The sequence below is a fragment of the Diceros bicornis genome, chromosome 10 (genome assembly GCF_020826845.1).
Source record: "Diceros bicornis minor isolate mBicDic1 chromosome 10, mDicBic1.mat.cur, whole genome shotgun sequence".
Lineage (NCBI taxonomy): Eukaryota > Metazoa > Chordata > Mammalia > Perissodactyla > Rhinocerotidae > Diceros > Diceros bicornis.
This window is the reverse complement of record NC_080749.1, coordinates 55,320,334-55,340,251: the sequence shown is the minus strand read 5'-3', so window position 1 is coordinate 55,340,251 and position 19,918 is coordinate 55,320,334. Positions and strand designations below refer to the sequence as shown.

At 36.8% G+C, this 19,918-nt stretch overlaps 1 protein-coding gene across 4 annotated transcripts in view; it reads right to left on the bottom strand.

Moving 5' to 3' along the window:
* SCRN3 (secernin 3) overlaps positions 1-19,918 on the bottom strand; it is a 40,181-nt gene that overhangs the window by 13,691 nt on the left and 6,572 nt on the right. For all 4 annotated transcript variants that reach the window (XM_058549285.1, XM_058549284.1, XM_058549283.1 and 1 more), the window contains exon 5: positions 18,221-18,433. In XM_058549285.1, the coding sequence (XP_058405268.1) occupies positions 18,221-18,433 (213 nt within the window). The remainder of the gene's footprint in view (positions 1-18,220; positions 18,434-19,918) is intronic.

Genomic DNA, 19,918 nt, shown 5'->3' with positions numbered 1-19,918 from the left:
CACAGAAAGCTGGATGAACTGTACTTCACACTTGGGGAAAAAAATAAGTTTCATGTCAGATGCATCTATGACTATAATCATGTATGCATTTCAAATCTATGATTCAGTTATTTTATAGTTAAATATAACAGAATTCATTATTATGATGCAGTGGATAGTTAATTTATAATTATTTCTATCTATTTTTCTTCCTTTTGTCCAATTACCCTAAACCTTAGGATTCTTGACATTTTCATCTCCACCTTAATTATGTGCTGCTGTTCTTCATTTCTTAAGAACACCTGCTAATTTCCTGACTGTGTCTTTACGTTTATCGAAAAAAGTACAAAACAGTGATCTTTGTTATTCTATCTGCAAATTACAATTTAATTCAATTCAACTAACAATCCTTTTGTTAATTTAATCAAAAACACTTATTAAGCACACATAACATACTAGTGCAAGACGGTGAACTAGGTGCTGAGACAAATATAAGGACAAGAAAGTCTATTTTTTTCAGTTTCATAGAAGAGATAAATGAAGAGCACAGACACAATTTCCTCACTTGTGAAATGAAGATACTACCTACTTCACGTGGTCACTTAAATAAGATAATATAATCACTTGCCACACTGTCTAGCCCTTGATACACTTTTAATAAATAGGAGTAAGTGTTGCTGCAACTGCTACTCCTATCTCTACTGTTACAATAATAAGTCTAACATTGAAATCCTTAGAATAACATATTTTAGCATTTTCTACATACCTGTCCACATAAAAAAAAGTTTAAATAACTTATTTATAAATGATAAACTAAATTCAAGAAACTTTATAGAAAACTTTTCAAATGATAAGACATTCTTGTGGAAATTAAAACATAATTAAGATATTCAATACTTTGAAAACAATGATGTCAGGCCGGCCCCATGGCTTGGCGGTTAAGTGCACGCACTCGGCTGCTGGTGGCCTGGGTTCGGATCCCGGGCATGCACCGACGCACCGCTTCTCTGGCCATGCTGGAGCCGCATCCCACATACAGCAACTGGAAGGATGTGCAGCTATGACATACAACAATCTACTGGGACTTTGGGGGAAAAAAATAAATAAATAAAATCTTTGAAAACAATGATGTCAAGGCATTCTAAAAACATTCTGTCACAAACTTTTTTCTGCCATACCAAATAACTAACATATAATTAATTTGTTTAATGAATATCTGGGAAGAAAATATCAATTATTGACTGATCTGTCTCTGAGTAGTTGCTTTCTGATTGATTTATAGAACCATTTTATCCTTCAAGTGAAGGAGGATATATCATTCACATATTTTTATTAGTGGAAGGCCCCTTTAACAGTTATCTGCCACCCAGTAATCTTCTAAATAAAAGTTATTTTTATGGAATTAGTTGGAAGCAAAGGAACAAAGGTACATTAGAAGTTATTTTTTAAGAGTTAGTAGTAACCTCATATAAAAGTAGGAAAAAGATATATTAATAAACAGGTAATTTATTTAAAAATTACAAATTTTCAATAACCATAAGAATGTCTAATCTTACTAACAAGAGAAACATATTTTAAAATGATAGTATACCATTTTTGCCTACAAAATTTATCAATGTCGAACAAAAATAATATCCTATATTGATAAATATATTAGAAAATGGGAACTCAAATATTGCTGGTGGAAATTTAAATTGATGCAACATTTCTGGTGGTCACCTTGGCAATGTGTTTCAAAAGCCTTTTAAAACACACATATGCTTTGACCCCACATTCTACTTCTAGGAACTTATTCTAGGAAAATACTCATGGATGTGAATATAAATAAGCTATAAGCATGTTATATGATTTTCAGTAATAAAAAACTAAAAACAACCTAAATAACAGGGAATTTGTTAAAGTATGATTCATTCGATCAATCTTTCCTATAAAATGATTAAAATAAACCATATAGAAATAAATAACATATCAAAATAATAGAATACTATGCTTCTGTTAAAAAAATGAGAAAGTTCTGTATGTATTAAAATAGAATGATCTACATTATATATTGCTAACTATTGAAGTTATGTGCAAAAAAGTGTGTACGGCATGCTATCATTTCTATAAAAAAGAAAGAAAAGAGTACCCTCGGCCCTCCATATCCATGGGTTCTCTATCCATGGATTCAACCAACTGTGGATCAAAAGGCCTATGATGGCTGCATCTGTGCTGAACATGTATAGACTTTTTTTTCTTGTCACTATTCCCTGATAATATAGTACAGCAACTATTTACTTAGCATTTACATTGTATTGAGTATTATAAGTAATCTACAGACAATTTAAAGTATATGGGAGGATAGGAGTAGGTTATATGAAAAAACTATGCCATTTTATAAAAGGGACTTGAGCATCCATGGATTTTGGTATCTGCAGGGGGTCCTGGAACCAATCTCCCACAGATACCGAGGGACAACTGTACATATACATATTTGTTTCATTTAGCATACATCATCTCTGGGAGAATACATACGGGATTGCCTGTGGGAAAAAGAACTGAATATCTTGGTACAGGGCAGGAAGGGGAGACTTCATTGTATACTGTTGTGTACCTCTGATTTTTGAATCACGTGACTATATTTATTTTGATAAGAAAATAATGTCACAATATTAAATGACCTGGGAAGGGGTTCTGCTTTCAGTTTGACTGAGTAAGCTCCTATCAGACCAACCCTCTCTCAGATAACTATAAACTCAGGATAAAATACAGAAAACAGTTAACTATCCAAAGGCTCTTTACAGTGAACAAAAGCAGGAAAATTCTGAAGGGGAGGTGACACTTGGAAGATGGTATGAAGCACAGGGTAAGTTTCTCATTTTTGTTACAGCTTTACCGTGAGGGAAGGCCACAGTCAATGCTGTGCAATACTATGCAGGTAACTACAGAAAACCTTGGTCTTTCTGGTCTGAAGTACGAGAAGTCAACCACAAGCACTAGGAAGTGAAGGGGGAGTCCCCTAAAGGAGACAGTTAGAGAGGAACCCTCAAATTCCGTGTAAAAAAAAATCTGCCCAAATCTCCTTCTGATTCATGAATCAGCATGTGTGGGGCAGGCTGCATGCAGCTCAGCTAAAGATAAAAGAACTGAACTGAAATTTGAGTTGCTGACCAGGGGACAGAGTTTGCAGGTTGAGTACAACCAATTAAATTGTCTGTTAAGAGTTATTTCTTCTTAGGTGAGTTTTGGTGGTTTGTGGCTTGCAAGGAATTGGTTCATTTCTTCTAACTTATTGAATACACATAGAGCTGTTTGTAGTATTCCCCTATTATCCTCCTAATGTCTGTGGGGTCTATAATGGTAACTCTTTCCCTGACACATAACTTGTGTCGTCGTCTTTTTTTTTTTTTTCTGTCAATCTGTATAGCATTTATCAATTTTATTTATCTTTTCAAAAAACCAGCTTATAGTTTGATCAATTTTCTCTATTTTATTGTTTTCAATTTTATTGATTTATGCTCTTATCTTTATTATTTCCTTCCTTTTCCTTGCTTGGGATTTAATTTGCTTTCTTTTAGTTTCATAAGGTGAAAGTTTATATTATTAATTTGAGACCTTTCTCATTGTCTAATATAAGCATTTAATGCTATAGATTTTCCTGTAAGCACTACTTTTGCAGCATCCCATAAATTTTGTTATATTGATTTTCATTTTCATTCCATCCAAAATATTTTCTAATTACCCTTGGGACTTCTTTTTTGACCCATAGATTCAAAGTGTGTTGTACAAGTCCCAAGTAGTTGGGGATTTTCCAGATATCCTTCTGTAATTGATTTCAAATTTAATTTCATAATTGCCAGAGACCATAATTTGTTATGTCTCCTTTAAATTTGGTAAGATTTGTTTTATGACCCAGGATATGGTCTACCTTAGTGTATGTTCCATGTGCACTTGAAAAGAATGTGTATTCCACTGTTGTTGGGTGGAGTATTCTGTAAATATCAATTAGATCCAGTGGTTGATGGTATTGTTCAGTTCTTTTATATCTTTACTGATTTTCTGTCTACTGGTTCTTCTGACGAGTGAGAGAGAAGTACTGAAGTCTCCAACTATTATTTGGAATTGTATATTTCTCCTTTCAGTTCTATCAGTTCTTGCTTCATGTATTCTGAAGCTTTGTTGTTAGGTGCATATACATTTAGGATTGTTATGTCTCCTCCTAAAATGACCCTTTTTTGATCATGTGATGTCTCTCTTTCTCCCTGATAATCCACCTTGCTCTAAAGTCTACTTCATCCAACATTTATATAGCCAATCCAGTTGTCTTTGGATCAGTGCTTACATGGTATATCTTCTTCCATTCTTTTACATTTCACCTATTTAAAATGAGTTAGTCATATACAGCATACAGCAGAGTCTTGGGGTTTTTTTTTAATTCAATCTGACACACTCTGTCTTTTAATTGGTGTGTTTAGACCATTTACACTTAATGTAATTATAGATATATCAGAATTTAAGTCTACATTATATTGTTTTCTACTTGATCTTTGTTCTTTGCTCCTCCATTTCATCTTTCCTGCCTTTTTTTTGAATATTTTTGTAGTATTCTATTTTAATTTATCTGTTGGGTTTTTTACTATATCTTATCATGTAGCTTTTTTAATAGCTGCTCTAGGATTACAATATACATTAACTTTTCTGTTTACTAGAATTAATATTTTACAGCTTCAAGTAGAATGTAGAAATCTTGCCACCATATAGGTCCCTATGTTCTGCCTGACTTATACTGTGGTTATCAGGTGCATTATAGGAAATGTAATTTTGGCTTACAACTCTCAGACATATTTTTAAGATCCTAAGAGGAGAAACACAGTATCATATTTACCCAGATATTTACCATTTATGTGGCACTTACTTCATTCCTGAAGTTCCGTGTTTCCCTGTGGTATCATTTCCCTTCTATCTAAAAAACTTCCTTTAGCATGCATTTCTTCTAGAGCTGAGCTACTGGCAACAAAGTCTCTTAGTTTTCTTACATGTCAGGATGTTTTTATGTCCCCTTCATTACTGAAGAATATTTTGACTGGATATAGAATTCTGGGTTAATAGATCTTTTCTTTTAGAACTTTAAAAATGTTGTTGCACTGCCTTTAGGCATCCATAATTTATAGTGAAAAACTCTCAGAAATTGTTTTTTACCTGTGCATAATATTTGTTTTTCTTTAGGTGCTTTCAAAACTTTTTTCTTTGTCTTTGTTCTTCAGCAGTTTGTGTATTTAGCCAAGGATTTCTTTGAGTATATTTTGCTTGGAGTTCACTAACTTTCCTTAATCTGTAAATTTAAGTCTTCTGCCATTTTGAGAAGATTTCAGCCATTCAAAAAATGTTTCTTCATCACACTCTTCTCTCCTTCTGAGACTCTAAGGATATCACTTTTAGATATTTGGGTATTGTCCCACAGTCTCTGAGGCTCTTTTCTTTTTGTTTCAATCTTTCTTCTCTCTTTGTTCAAATTAGATAATTTCTACTGATCTATCTTCAAGTTCACTGACTCTTTCCTCTGTCATCTCCACTCTGCTATTGTGCCCATCAAGTAAATTTTTTACTTTGCTTATTGTGTTTTTCAATTATAAAATTTGCATTCAGTTCTTTTTTATGGCTCCTATTTCTCTGCAGAGATGTTTCATCTTTCCATTCATATAAACAGTGGTCACCCTTAAAATAGCTGCTTTAAAGTCTTTTTCTGATAATCTCAACATCTAGATCATCTTGCAGTTCATATCTGTTGACTGTCTTTTCCTGTCCAAGTTGTTGAAATTTTCCTGGTTCTTCGTATATTGAGTAATTTTGGATGGTATCATTTGGATTGTAACGTTATGTTATGAAGCTTTGGGTCCATTTTCTGACTTTACCCAGTGCACAGTCCTAAGATTCATTCTGTTTGAACCAGGTTGAATGATATGGAAAGAAAAAAACCATTAAACTCACTCTGGATTATTCCTACTTTGAGTTCTGATTTCTTTCTCCTATTTCCTGCTCCTTTTTACTTTTAAGAGTCCTCAGATAGCTACTCCATGCAGTATTCCAGGTTTTTGGTTACATTCAGAGAGAGAGACAGAATGGAGTGTAATTACACCATCTTATCTGGAACCAGAACTAGCCTACATTAAATATTAATGAACTATACATTCTAATTAAAAGGCAGAACTTAGCAGAATGGTTAAAAAAAAAAAACCCAACCATATGCTTTTTACAAGAAATGTAATTTAAATGTAAAGACAAAGATAGTTCGAAAGTAAGCGGATAGGTAAATATATATCATATAAACAGTAAGCAGAAGAAGGCTGGGCTAAAATTTACTTCATGACAAAGAATATTACCAGTGAGAAATAATGTTTCATAAAAGGAAAAGGGCCAATTAACCAGAAAGATATAATAATTATAAATGTGCATGCACCTGATAACAGAGCTTCAAAATACACGAAGCAAAAACTGACAGAATTAAAGGGAGAAACAGACAATTCCATAAACATGATTGGAGATTTTCACACTCCTCTCTCAGTAATATATACAATAAGAAATAAAAATCAGTACAGACATAGATGATCACAATAACCATCTTAACCTAATTGACCTAACTGTTACTTCTAAAACACTGTATCTAACAACTACAAAACGTATATTTTGTACACCAAGATAGACCATATGCTAGGCCATAAAACAAGACTCAATAAATTTTAAAGGACTAAAATCAAACAGAGTATGTTCTCTGAGTTCAATGGAATTAAATTAGAAATCAATAACAATAAGATGTCTAGGAAACCCCCAGATATTTGGAAATTAATAACACTTCTAAATAATCCATGGGTCAGAAAAGAAATCATAAGGAAAATTCTAAAATATTTCAAACTAAATAATAATAAAAGATATAGAATAAAGTTCCCAAAATATCATCAAGTAAAAAGTGAATTAAAAGAGTATATATAGTATTGATCTATTTTTATTTAAAAAAAAATAAGCGGTGTATGTATACATAGAAAAATGGCTACAAGATGTATACAAATACCAAATTATAATGTTGTACAACTGAAATATATGTAATGTTGTATACCAATTTTACCACAATAAAAAAAATGGCTACAAAAAAGATGTGCTAACAATGACACATTTCACTTTTGCAATTAAAAAAATTTAAATGTTGAGTGAGTCCTGAGTGCTTGTTATGAGTGAATTTTTTTCATTTTTGCCTATCTGCATTTTCCAAATGGTTGACTTTAAACATTTCTTACTTTTGTTTCGGTGACTATATTTTTCATTTTTAGAATTTCTGTGCATTTTAGAATTTTCAAATTCATATTTTTTCATAATCTCCTACTCTGTGAATTTCATTCCTTCCTTTATTTTATTTTTAACTTTTTATTATAGAAAATTTCAAATATATAAAAATTTAGAAAAATTGTACAATGAACCCTCATATATTCATCATTGCCTCAACAGTTATCAAGTCCCTCACCAAATTACTTTGCAGCAAATCCCAGTCACATCATTTTATCTATATGTCAGGATGTAGCTATAAAAGAGAAACTTTCTATAAACATAACCAAAATACAATGATCACATCTGAATTTTTTTTTTTTTTTGCTGAGGAAGATTCGCTCTGAGCTAACACCTGTTGCCAATCTTCCTCTTTTCGCTTGAAGAAGATTTGCCCTGAGCTAACATCTGTGCCAATCTTCCTCTATTTTGTATGTGGGTTGCCCCCACAGCATGGCCACCAACAAGTAGTGTAGGTCTGCACCTGGGAACCAAACCCAGGCCACTGAAGCAGAGCATGCCAAACTTAACCACTAGACCACCGGGCCAGCCCTTGAATTTTTAAAGAATAATTCCATAATATTATCAAATAACTTTGAAAATTTTAATTGGACTGCTGGACTCACCTCCTCCCGTGGACACAGCCAATTTACAACTACTCGTGGAAAAATTACCCCTGAGACAGAACTGAAAACTGGATAAGAGGAACTCCTGCAACAACGGACAATCCTAACTGGGGTAGAAGAGGCAGAGACCCCCTTCCGGAGAGGAAAAACGTCGCCTTCACAAGCCACCAGCTTCACTGCCGCCGGGAGCAGCTCACAGGTATGCACCCTCCCTGGAGGCGCGGGGTCCTGAGCCGGGGAGCGCCCCCACTGTGGGCATTTTGTGGACCCAGCACAATCGAGACCAGCGGCATAATATCTGACTTTGCCTGCTACTAAAGCATTGGGGAGACCCCCAGAAAACCCGGTTCACAAAGAAACTAAAACTGGCTCTTAAAGGGCCTGCGCACAAACTCACCCGTTCCAGAAAGCATCCTAAAATCACCAGAAAGAAAGGTGCACAGTGCTTTGGTGACAAGAGACTCACCTAATAGGCCCTGAGTGCATCTCGGTGAGGGGTGAGACCTCTCCAGGGACTGGGACTTTGGCCGCGGCCATTGTTGTGGCCTGGTGTGAGCGTGCTGACACAGACGCCATTGGAGTTCTCCCTGAGGCCTGCTAGCCCAGGGTCTGCTCCACCCACTAGAGCACCGATTTAATCCAGCTCAGCCAGGGCAGGCAGCCCACCCTAGAGACTGGCCCCACCCAACAACAAGCCCTCAGGCAACATGTGGGCCTGCATAGATTGGTGACTGGATTCTCTGCAGCCTGGCAACTGAGCCGACTTGAGCGGGCAGGGTGTGCACAAGGAGCGGGTGGAGAGTGTGGGGCGGTGGCGGAGTGTGTGGGGCTCCCGCCGTGGTGAGACTGGGTCCGCTTGGGGAGGTCGGGGCGCTCACACGGGGCAGGACTGTGTTGACTGTGTGTGTGGACCTGTGGGCAACAGGGCTTGTCAGCTGCAGAAGACTTGTGCTTCTCAAGACCCACATAGGAGGTTTGCCCCACCTTCCAAAGCCTGAAACAATTGGGTGCTCCTGTGCCTGAGGCCAGCCCCACCCAGCTGCAATCCTCAGAGAGCTGACAAGAGACCTAATAGGCTAGAGGCTTACAGCAATTTTAAGGCCCTGAGCCTAACAACCTGCCACGCTGGGGGCCTACTCAGTTAAAAGAAATACTGCAACACAAATGTGGTATTAGAACTTACAGCCAACTGTGCTGGGGCTCCCCACACCTGATAAAGAGACTGAAGGGCCCACAACAACTACAAGCAGCTGAGCATAACAACAGCTGGCCAGGAGCATAACTCAGCCTCCCTGGGTGCCTATAGGGAGAGCTAACAGGCCACAATAGAAGGACACACGTAGCCCACATAGGGGCCACCCCTGGAACATTGAGAACTGAGGGAAGCACACTGGAAGCCTCCTAAGGCATCACTTACATAAGGTCACCTATCCAAGAGCAGGAGACGTAGCTGACCTACCTAATACGTAGACACAAACACAGGGAAAGAGGCAAAATGAGGAGGCAAAAGAATACATTCCAAGTAAGGGAACAGGACAAAACCCCAGAAAAGGAACTAAGTGAAACAGAAATGAGCAACCTACCCGACAGAGAGTTCAAACTAAGAGTGTTAAGGATGCTCACTGATCTGGGGAGAAGAACAGATGAACTCAGTGAGAATGTCAACAAAGAAATGGAAGATATAAAAAAGAACCAATCAGAAATGACGAATACAATACTGGAAATGAAAAATTCATTAGAGGGACTCAAAAGCAGAGTAGAGGATACAGAAGAACGGATCTGTGAGCTGGAAGAAAGACTAGAAGAAATTACCCAAGGTGAACAGGTAAAAGAGAAAAGAATTAAAAAGAGTGAGGACAGTCTAAGGGACCTCTGGGACAACATCAGGCGCACTAACATCCGTGTTATAGGTGTCCCGGAAGGAGAAGAGCGAGACAAGGGGGCAGAGAATCTATTTCAAGAAATAATAGATGAAAACTTCCCTAACCTAAGGAAGGAAACAGACATCCAGGTACAGGAAGCACAGAGAGCCCCAAACAAGATAAACCCAAAGAGGCCCACACCAAGACACATCATAATCAAAATGTCCAGAATTAAAGATAAAGAGAGAATCCTAAAAGCCGCAAGAGAATGTCAAGTTACATACAAAGGAAACCCCATAAGGCTATCAGCTGACTTCTCAGCAGAAACCTTACAGGCTAGAAGAGAATGGCACGATATATTTAAAGTGCTAAAAGGAAAAAACTTACAGCCAAGAATACTCTACCCAGCAAGGTTATCATTCAAAATGGAAGGAGAGATCAAAATTTTCCCAGATAAGCAAAAATTAAAGGAGTTTGTCACCAAGAAACCAGTGCTACAAGAAATGTTAAAGGGACTGATTTAAGGGGAAAAGAGAAGACCACAAATAGGAAAAATTATCTATTTCCATGATTAGAACGTAATGGATACAAATGCACAAGAAAGAGGTTAGATATGATATCAAAAACATAACAGGAGGGAGGAGGGGAGTTAAAGAGTAGAGCTTTCAGACAGATGTCAAACTAAAGAGACCATCAGTTCTGTATAGAAGAAGTAAGGAACAGAGAAGGACTACTAAAACACTGAGAAAAAAAAAAAAAGTTAAAAAATGGCAGTAAGTACATACTTATCAATAGCTACTTTAAACGTCAATGGACTAAATGCTCCAATTAAAAGGCATAGGGTGGCTGACTGGATAAAAAACAAGACCCATATATATGCTGCATACAAGAGACACACTTCAGACCTAAAGACACTCACAAACTGAAAGTGAAGGGATGGAAAAAGATACTCCATGAAAATGGCAATGAAAAGAAAGCTGGGGTAGTAGTACTCATATCAGACAAAATAGACTTTAAAACAAAAACTGTAAAAAGAGACAAAGAAGGGCATTACATAACGATCAAGGGAACAATCCAACAAGAGGATATAACACTTGTAAATATCTACGCACCCAATGTAGGTGCACCTAAATATATAAAGCAATTATTAACAGACATAAAAACAGAAATAGACAGTAACACAATAATAGTAGGGGACTTTAACACTCCACTTACAGCAACGGATAGATCATCCAAACAGAAGATCAATAAGGAAACATTGGCCTTAAACGACACACTAGAACAGATGGACCTAGTAGATATATACAGAGCATTCCATCCCAAAACCGAAGAATACACGTTCTTTTCAAATGCACATGGAACATTCTCCAGGACTGATCACATATTAGGCCACAAAACAAGTCTCCATAAATTTAAGAAGATTGAAATAATACCAAGCATCTTTTCTGACCACAACGGTATGAAACTAGAAATCAACTATAGGAAGAAAATCAGAAAAGCCACAAATACATGGAAATTAAACAAAATGCTACTGAACAACGACTGGGTTAACGAAGAAATCAAAGAAGAAATCAAAAAATACCTGGAGACAAATGAAAATGAAAATACGACATGCCAGAATTTATGGGATACAGCAAAAGCGTTTCTAAGAGGGAAGTTTATAGCGATACAGGCCTATCTCAACAAACAAGAAAAATCTCAAATAAACAATCTAACAATGCACCTAAAGGAACTGGAAAAAGAAGAACAAACAAAGCCCAAAATCAGTAGAAGAAGGGAAATAATAAAAATCAGAGCAGAAATAAATGAAATAGAGATCAAAAAAACAATAGAAAAAATTAATAAAACCAAGAGCTGGTTCTTTGAAAAGATCAACAAAATAGACAAACCTTTAGCTAGACTCACCAAGAAAAAGAGAGAGAAGGCACAAATAAGTAAAATCAGAAATGAAAGAGGAGAGGTTACAACAGACACCTCAGAAATACAAAAGATTATAAGAGAATACTATGAAAACCTATATGCCAACCAATTCGACAATCTGGAAGAAATGGATAAATTCTTAGAATCATACAACCTTCCAAAACTGGATCAAGAAGAAGTAGAGAATTTGAATAGACCAATCACCAGTAAGGAGATCGAAACAGTAATCAAAAACCTCCCCAAAAATAAAAGTCCAGGACCAGACGGCTTCCCTGGTGAATTCTACCAAACATTCAAAGAAGACTTAATACCTATCCTTCTCAAACTCTTCCAAAAAATTGAGGAGGAGGGGAAGCTCCCTAACTCATTCTACGAAGCTGACATTACCCTGATACCAAAACCAGACAAGGACAACACACAAAAAAAGAAAATTACAGGCCAATATCACTGATGAACATCGATGCGAAAATCCTCAACAAAATACTAGCAAATCGCATACAACAATACGTTAAAAAGATTATACACCATGATCAAGTGGGATTTATTCCAGGTATGCAGGGATGGTTTAACATTAGCAAATCAATCAACGTAATACACCACATTAATAAAATGAAGAATAAAAATCACATGATCATCTCAGTAGATGCAGAGAAAGCATTTGACAAGATACAGCATCCATTTATGATAAAAACTCTGAATAAAATGGGTATAGAAGGAAAGTACCTCAACATAATAAAGACCATATATGAGAAACCCACAGCTAATATCATCCTCAATGGTGAAAAACTGAAAGCTATCCCTCTAAGAACAGGAACCAGACAAGGATGCCCACTGTCACCACTCCTATTTAACATAGTATTGGAAGTCCTTGCCAGGGCAATCAGGCAAGAGAAAGAAATAAAAGGGATCCAAATTGGAAAGGAAGAAGCGAAACTGTCACTATTTGCAGATGACATGATTTTATATATAGAAAACCCTAAAGAATCCACCAGAAAACTTTTAGAAGTAGTAAACGAATATGGTAAAGTTGCAGGATACAAAATCAACATACAAAAATCAGTTGCATTTCTGTACACTAACAACGAAGTAGCAGAAAGAGAAATTAAGAATACCATCCCATTTACAACTGCAACAAAAAGAATAAAATACCTAGGAATAAACTTAACCAAAGAGGTGAAAGATCTGTACACCAAAAACAATAAAACATTTCTGAAAGAAATTGAAGAAGACACAAAGAAATGGAAAGATATTCTGTGCTCTTGGATTGGAAGAATTAACATAGTTAAGATGTCCATACTTCCTAAAGCCATCTATAGATTCAATGCAATCCTTATCAAAGTGCCAACAACATTTTTCACAGAAATAGAACAAAGAATCCTAAAATTTATATGGAACAACAAAAGACCCCGAATAGCTAAAGGAATCCTGAGAAAAAAGAACAAAGCTGGAGGTATCACACTCCCTGATTTCAAAATATACTACAAAGCTATAGTAACCAAAACAGCATGGTACTGGCACAAAAACAGACACACAGATCAATGGAATAGAATCGAAAGCCCAGAAATAAACCCACACATCTATGGACAGCTAATCTTTGACAAAGGAGCCAAGAACATACAATGGGGAAAAAGAAAGTCTCTTCAACAAATGGTGTTGGGAAAACTGGATAGCCACATGCAAAAAAATGAAAGTAGACCCTTACCTTACACCATGTACAAAAATTAACTCCAAATGGATTAAAGACTTGAATGTAAGACCTGAAACTATGAAACTTCTAGAAGAAAACATAGGCAGTACGCTCTTCCACATCGGTCTTAGCAACATCTTTTCAAACACCACATCTGACTGGGCAAGAGAAACAATAGAAAAAATAAACAAATGGGACTACATCAAACTAAAAAGCTTCTGCACAGCAAAGGAAACCATCAACAAAACAAAAAGACAACGTAACAATTGGGAGAAGATATTTGCAAACCATACATCTGATAAGGGCTTAATCTCCAAAATATATAAAGAACTCATGCATCTCAACAACAAAAAACTACCAACCCAATTAAAAAATGGGCAAAAGACCTGAACAGACATTTCTCCAAAGAAGATATACAGATGGCCAACAGACACATGAAAAGATGTTCAAAATCACTGACTATCAGGGAAATGCAAATCAAAACTACAATGAGGGGCCGGCCCGGTGGCGCAAGCGGTTAAGTGTGCGCGCTCCGCTGCGGCGGCCCGGGGTTCGCTGGTTCGGATCCCGGGCGCGCACCAACGCACTGCTTGGCAAGCCATGCTGTGGCGGCGTCCCATATAAAGTGGAGGAAGATGGGCACAGATGTTAGCCCAGGGCCAGCTTCCTCAGCAAAAAAAAGAGGAGGATTGGCGGATGTTAGCACAGGGCTGATCTCCTCACAAAAAAAAAAAAAAAAAAAACTACAATGAGATATCACCTCACGCCCGTCAGAATGGCTATAATTAACAAGACAGGAGGCCGGCTCCATGGCTTAGCAGTTAAGTGCGCGCACTCTGATGCTGGCGGCCCGGGTTCAGATCCCGGGCGCGCCCCAAGGCACCACTTCTCCGTCCAACCCGAGGCCGAGTCCCACGTACAGCAACTAGAAGGATGTGAACCTATGACATACAACTATCTACTGGGGCTTTGGGGGGAAAGAAATGAATAAATAAAAATTAAAAAAAAAAAAAAACAAGACAGGAAACAATATGTGTTGGAGAGGATGTGGAGAGAAGGGAACTCTCATACACTGCTGGTGGGAGTGCAAACTGGTGCAGCCACTATGGAAAACAGTATGGAGATTCCTCAAAAAATCAAGGATAGAACTACCATATGATCCAGCTATTCCACTGTTGGGTATTTATCCAAAGAACTTGAAAACACCAATTTGCAAAGGTACATGCACCCCTGTGTTCATTGCAGCGTTATTCACAATAGCCAAGACTTGGAAGCAACCTAAGTGCCCATCAAGGGACGAATGGATAAAGAAGATGTGGTATATATACACAATGGACTACTACTCAGCCATAAGAAACGATGAAATCCAGCCATTTGTGACAACATGGATGGACATTGAGGGTATAATGCAAAGTGAAATAAGTCAGAGGGAGAAGGTCAAATACCGTATGATTTCCTTCATTAAGTAGTAGATAATAACAACAATAAACAAACACATAGGGACAGAGATTGGATTGGTGGTTACCAGAGGGGAAGGGGGGAGGGAGGAGGGTGAAAGGGATAATTCGGTACATGTGTGTGGTGATGGGTTGTAATTAGTATTTTGGTGGTGAACATGATGTAGTCCATGCAGAAATAGAAGTACAATGATGTACGCCTGAAATTTTTACAATGTTATAAACCAATGTTACTGCAATAAACAAAAAATTTAAAAAATAAAAATAAAAAAATAAAATAAAATAAAATAAAATTATTATTAACAAAAAGAAAAAAAAAATTTTAATTGTACTGTTTTAAAGCTCTTTCACTTAGCTCTAATTGTCCCGTGGATGTGAATTTCCTATATTTGTTGGGTCTATGAATTGTTTCTCTCAGTACTGAATTTTCTCATGTGTTTATAATTTTTTCCTGTGAAACCATCATTAAAGGGAATTATCTTCTAAGAGAGTCCTTGCAGGCCATGGGTAATGGAGGCCTCCATAGGAGTGGTTGCTAAAATACGTACATCCTCTTTACCCGAATCTAAACTGTTCAGGAAGACACTGAAAAGCAGGAGCCTACAGTCCATTATTTTAAGTGGGAAAAATAATGTATTCCTAGCCCATAGTTAAAAACTCAGTCAATTTCTCAAAATATTACTATAACACTTTTATTTTTTTTATGTTTTTTTTTAGTTTTATTTATTTATTTTTTTCCCCCAAAGCCCCAGTAGATAGTTGTACATCACAGTTGCACATCCTTCTAGTTGCTGTATGTGGGATGCGGCCTCAGCATGGCCAGAGAAACAGCACGTCGGTGCGCGCCCGGGATCCAAACCCGGGCCACCAGCAGCGGAGCACGTGCACTTAACCACTAAGCCACAGGGCCGGCCCAACTATAACACTTTTAAAACCTATAAAATAATCTACCAAGAACTTCTGCATAATAGAAAACATGTAAAACACTAATACCTATTTATTTAAGTCTCAGTGAAATTACAGTAGTTGTGCTTATGTGCAGTTCATAATAATAATGTATGTTATTGGGTAAGAATTTTATTTCTCCTCTATACTACAAAAAATCACTTACTATAATGTAAATAGGACTTCTGCTTCCAAACATCAAGGAACAACAGGGCCCAGAATAACCTTCCTACTGTAAACAAATAAAAAACTGGACAAAATATATAAAACTGTTTTTGTATATTGGTCAACAGGTAGAGTAGGATTATAATCCCTGAGAGAAAGGAATCAAACAAGGTAAGGCCTACCATCATGTTAGCTCCAGGTGCTCAACGTTATTGGAGGGAATTTCCAGACCACAGTGCAGGGACGGGGAACCCAGATATAGCCCAAAGATCACTCTAAGTTGAGGAAACATATTGAAGTTCAAGGAGGCCAGCGTGGCTAGAATTTGCAGAGCAGTGCACCAAAGGGGAAGGAGCTACCTAAAGAAAAAGTTCTAGAAGTCTGTATAGTGGTTCCCTTGAGCCTTTGGCTGAATACCAGTTTGCGTATACACAGGGTGAAACTCTACAAGGCCAAACAAAGAACAAATTTTGAGGAAAGAGCAATTACCAGGAACTATGAGTTAAAAAATTTCATAAAGCTAACACTGGGCCAGGAATCTTTTGAGTTCCCACCAGCTGGAGTAAGGAGATCTCATTTAACACACAGCGTATTCAGTGGAGATCCCAGAAGGATCACGTCTGTCAGTAGGGGGACTAAACTAGCCCTAGAATAAAAGCTACTCTAGAGATATTCTAGAAAAGCTTAAAAACAGGCCTAAAAGAGATGAAAGTGTCCCATAAGTAACTTAACTAAAGATAAAACAAAGTCCAACACTCTTTAAAGGAATAAAACAAAATCCAGCACTCAATAAATAAAATCCACAATGTCCACCAACCATCAAAAATTACTAGACATGTGAACAAGCAGGAAAATGTGACCTAAAACCAGAAGGAAATTAAATCAGCAGAAATAGATCCAGAAATTACAGAGATAATGGAGTTTGCAGACAACGATGCTAAAACAGCTGTTATAACTATGCTGAATATGCTCAAAGATTTAAAAAAAAAACATGAAGGTAATGAATACAGAAATGGGAAATATACAAAAAGAACCAAATGGAACATGTAGAGATGAAAAGTACAACACCTAAAATGAAAATATCACTAGATGAGATTAACATCAGATTAGATAATGCAGAAGAGATCAGTGAACTTGAGAACATAACAGTAGAAAACATCCATAGTAAATGTAGAAACTACAACCTTTAATCTGAATGTCCATGTAACTTAAATGTTTTCCATGGCAGTTACATGTAGATTCATTATAGCAGATTTCCCATTTGAATGGGAAATTTGATTAAAATCTGAATATTTCATATCAAATATTCACATAGTGGGTATAGAGATACAGGTATGCTGGGATCCTGTGTGATTTACTGGTTCCAAACCAGTGTGTGTTTTTCAGCACAGCACAGGTAGCCCCAGCTGAGCCTACAAAATACAGGTAGCTCAGACTTCAATCTCTCACAAGAGACCATACTGAGCCATAGCCTGGGAAGCAGACAGCTCAATTCCAGGCTAGGATTCAGGGCAGGGAGCAGAGTAGCATTTTTCGGACTTGTAATCCAGGTAAGGAGTCCAGTTCCTGCTCCCCAAATGGGTCTTTCACCTAGACACTTACATTCTCATGGATGTTAAAACTAGCCTCTATGGCTTATATCTAGTCCAGAATCCCCCCTCTGACACAGAGAGGAGGAAGACTGCATGTAGAGGAGATACCTCAAATTTTGCTAATACTTATGGGTCCTCTCTTCATTTTGGGTACCTGGTGACTTTCTCTTCTTGTGTTTGAACCTAGCTATATATGTCTTTAATGTTTAAATATTTTATTCAACATTTCTAGAGTTTTGAAGTGGAAACAGGGAATTTTTATATCTGCTCAGTTTGTCTTCTCAACCAGTTCCAGATACAACTTTGGTAATAAGAAAATAACCAATAAGAGTACTATAAAAAGATAAATGAAAGAAGCAGCAGCAGTAGTCAAAGAAGCATATCTCCACGTTCTAATGAACTCTGAGAAGAAAAGTAATCCCAATTTGGTTTTAAGAATATTAGCAAGAACTGAAAAAAGGGTCTGAGGATTGTGAATCTGAAGTTGTCCTTTAGAAAGAATCATTACCCTCTCACAATTATATAGCACTTCACTCATCTCAAAAACCAGCTTACAATATCACAATGTTTTCTGTTTTAATAAAATTATATCTTTACTAAGAATAATTCCTCAAAAAACAGATTTTTATCATACCTACATATATCTACACAAAATATAATTTTTCATTCTGATATTATTTAAATGACAAATTACCTTTGTGTTTATTCAGAAGCTTGTAGCCTTCACAATATCTGCCTGGTGAAATCATCATAGTGGCTGTGTCAAGATAAGAGTATGTCGCAGCAAAATCAAACTCCTTTTTACCATCCCACCAATGTTTCTGCTTAGCATAGTTCCTCATGTCTGGGTGTTCCCGATCAATCTTGGTTGTTATAGAAAGCTGATTAGAAATATTACGAACTCCCTCTATTTTCAAAGAAGAAGAAGGGAAGGGAGAAGAAGTCATATTTAACATAATGTATCGATCTGTACATTATGATTCTTAATCACTATTTAAATATAACTATAAACTTCAAAATTTTGTACCATGTAAATCTATTACATACTCAAAAAGTTAAATGAATTACTTTTTCAAATTAAACTTTTTATTTTGAGATAATTTTAGATTTACATGCAGTTGTAAGAAGTAACATAGAGATCCTATGTACGCTGTACTCAGTTTCCCCCAATGGTAACATCTTGTATAATACCACAACCAAAACATTGGTATGGATACAGGCAAGATATAGAATATTTCCATCACCACAAGGATCACTCATGTTACCCTTTTATAGCCACACCCATTTATCTCCACCCCCATCCCCTCATTAACCCGAGGCAACCAGTAGTATGTTATCCATTTCCATAATTGTCATTTCAAGAATGTGATATAAATGGAATCATACAGTATATAACCTTTTGGCTTTTTTTACTCAGTATAATTTTCTAAAGATTCATCCAGATTATTGTATGTATCAACAGTTCATTCCTTTTTATTGCTGAGAAGTATTCCATGATATGGATGTACTACAGTTTGTTTAACCATTCACAAGTTAAAGGACACCTGAGTTGTTTCCAGTTTTTGTCTATCATGGAAAAAGCTGCTATAAATATTCATGTACAGGTTTTTGTGTGAATGTAAGTTTTTATTTCTCTGGGATAAATGCACCAGATTGCAATTGCTGGGAAGTTGCATGTTTACTTTTTTAAAAAACTGCCAAACTGTTATCTAGAGTGGCTGTGATCACTAGAGTGATCCAGTCTCCAGGTTCTCACCAGAATTTGGTGGTGTCATTTTTTATTTTAGCCATTCTGATAGAGTAATATCCCATTGTGGTTTTAGTTTGCATTTCCCTAATGGCTAATGATGCTGAACATCATTTCATGTGCTTTTTTGACATCTGTATATCACTTTAGGTGAAATATCTCTTCATGTCTTTTGCCCATTTTTCTTTTCTCTCTCTTTTCTTTTTTTTTTTGTGAGGAAGATCAGCCCTGAGCTAACATCCATGCCAATCCTCCTCTTTTTGCTGAGGAAGACCAGCCCTGAGCTAACATCTATAGCCAATCCTCTTTTTTTTCCCCTTTTTCTCCACAAAGCCCCAGTAGATAGTTGTATGTCACAGTTGCACATCCTGCTAGTTGCTGTATGTGCAACCACGCCGCCTCAGCATGGCCGGACAAGCAGTGCATCGGTGCGGGCCCGGGATCCGAACCCGGGCCACCAGTAGCCGAGCGCATGAGCTTTAACCGCTAAGCCACGGGGCCAGCCCCTGCCCATTTTTCTAATCAGATTTTTTTTTTACTGTTGAGTTTTGAGAGTTCTTTATATATTCTAGATATTCATCTTTTGTGTGAATTACTTTTTAAGAAATAGTCATAAGTAAGTTTAGAACAGAAATATAAGGCTTC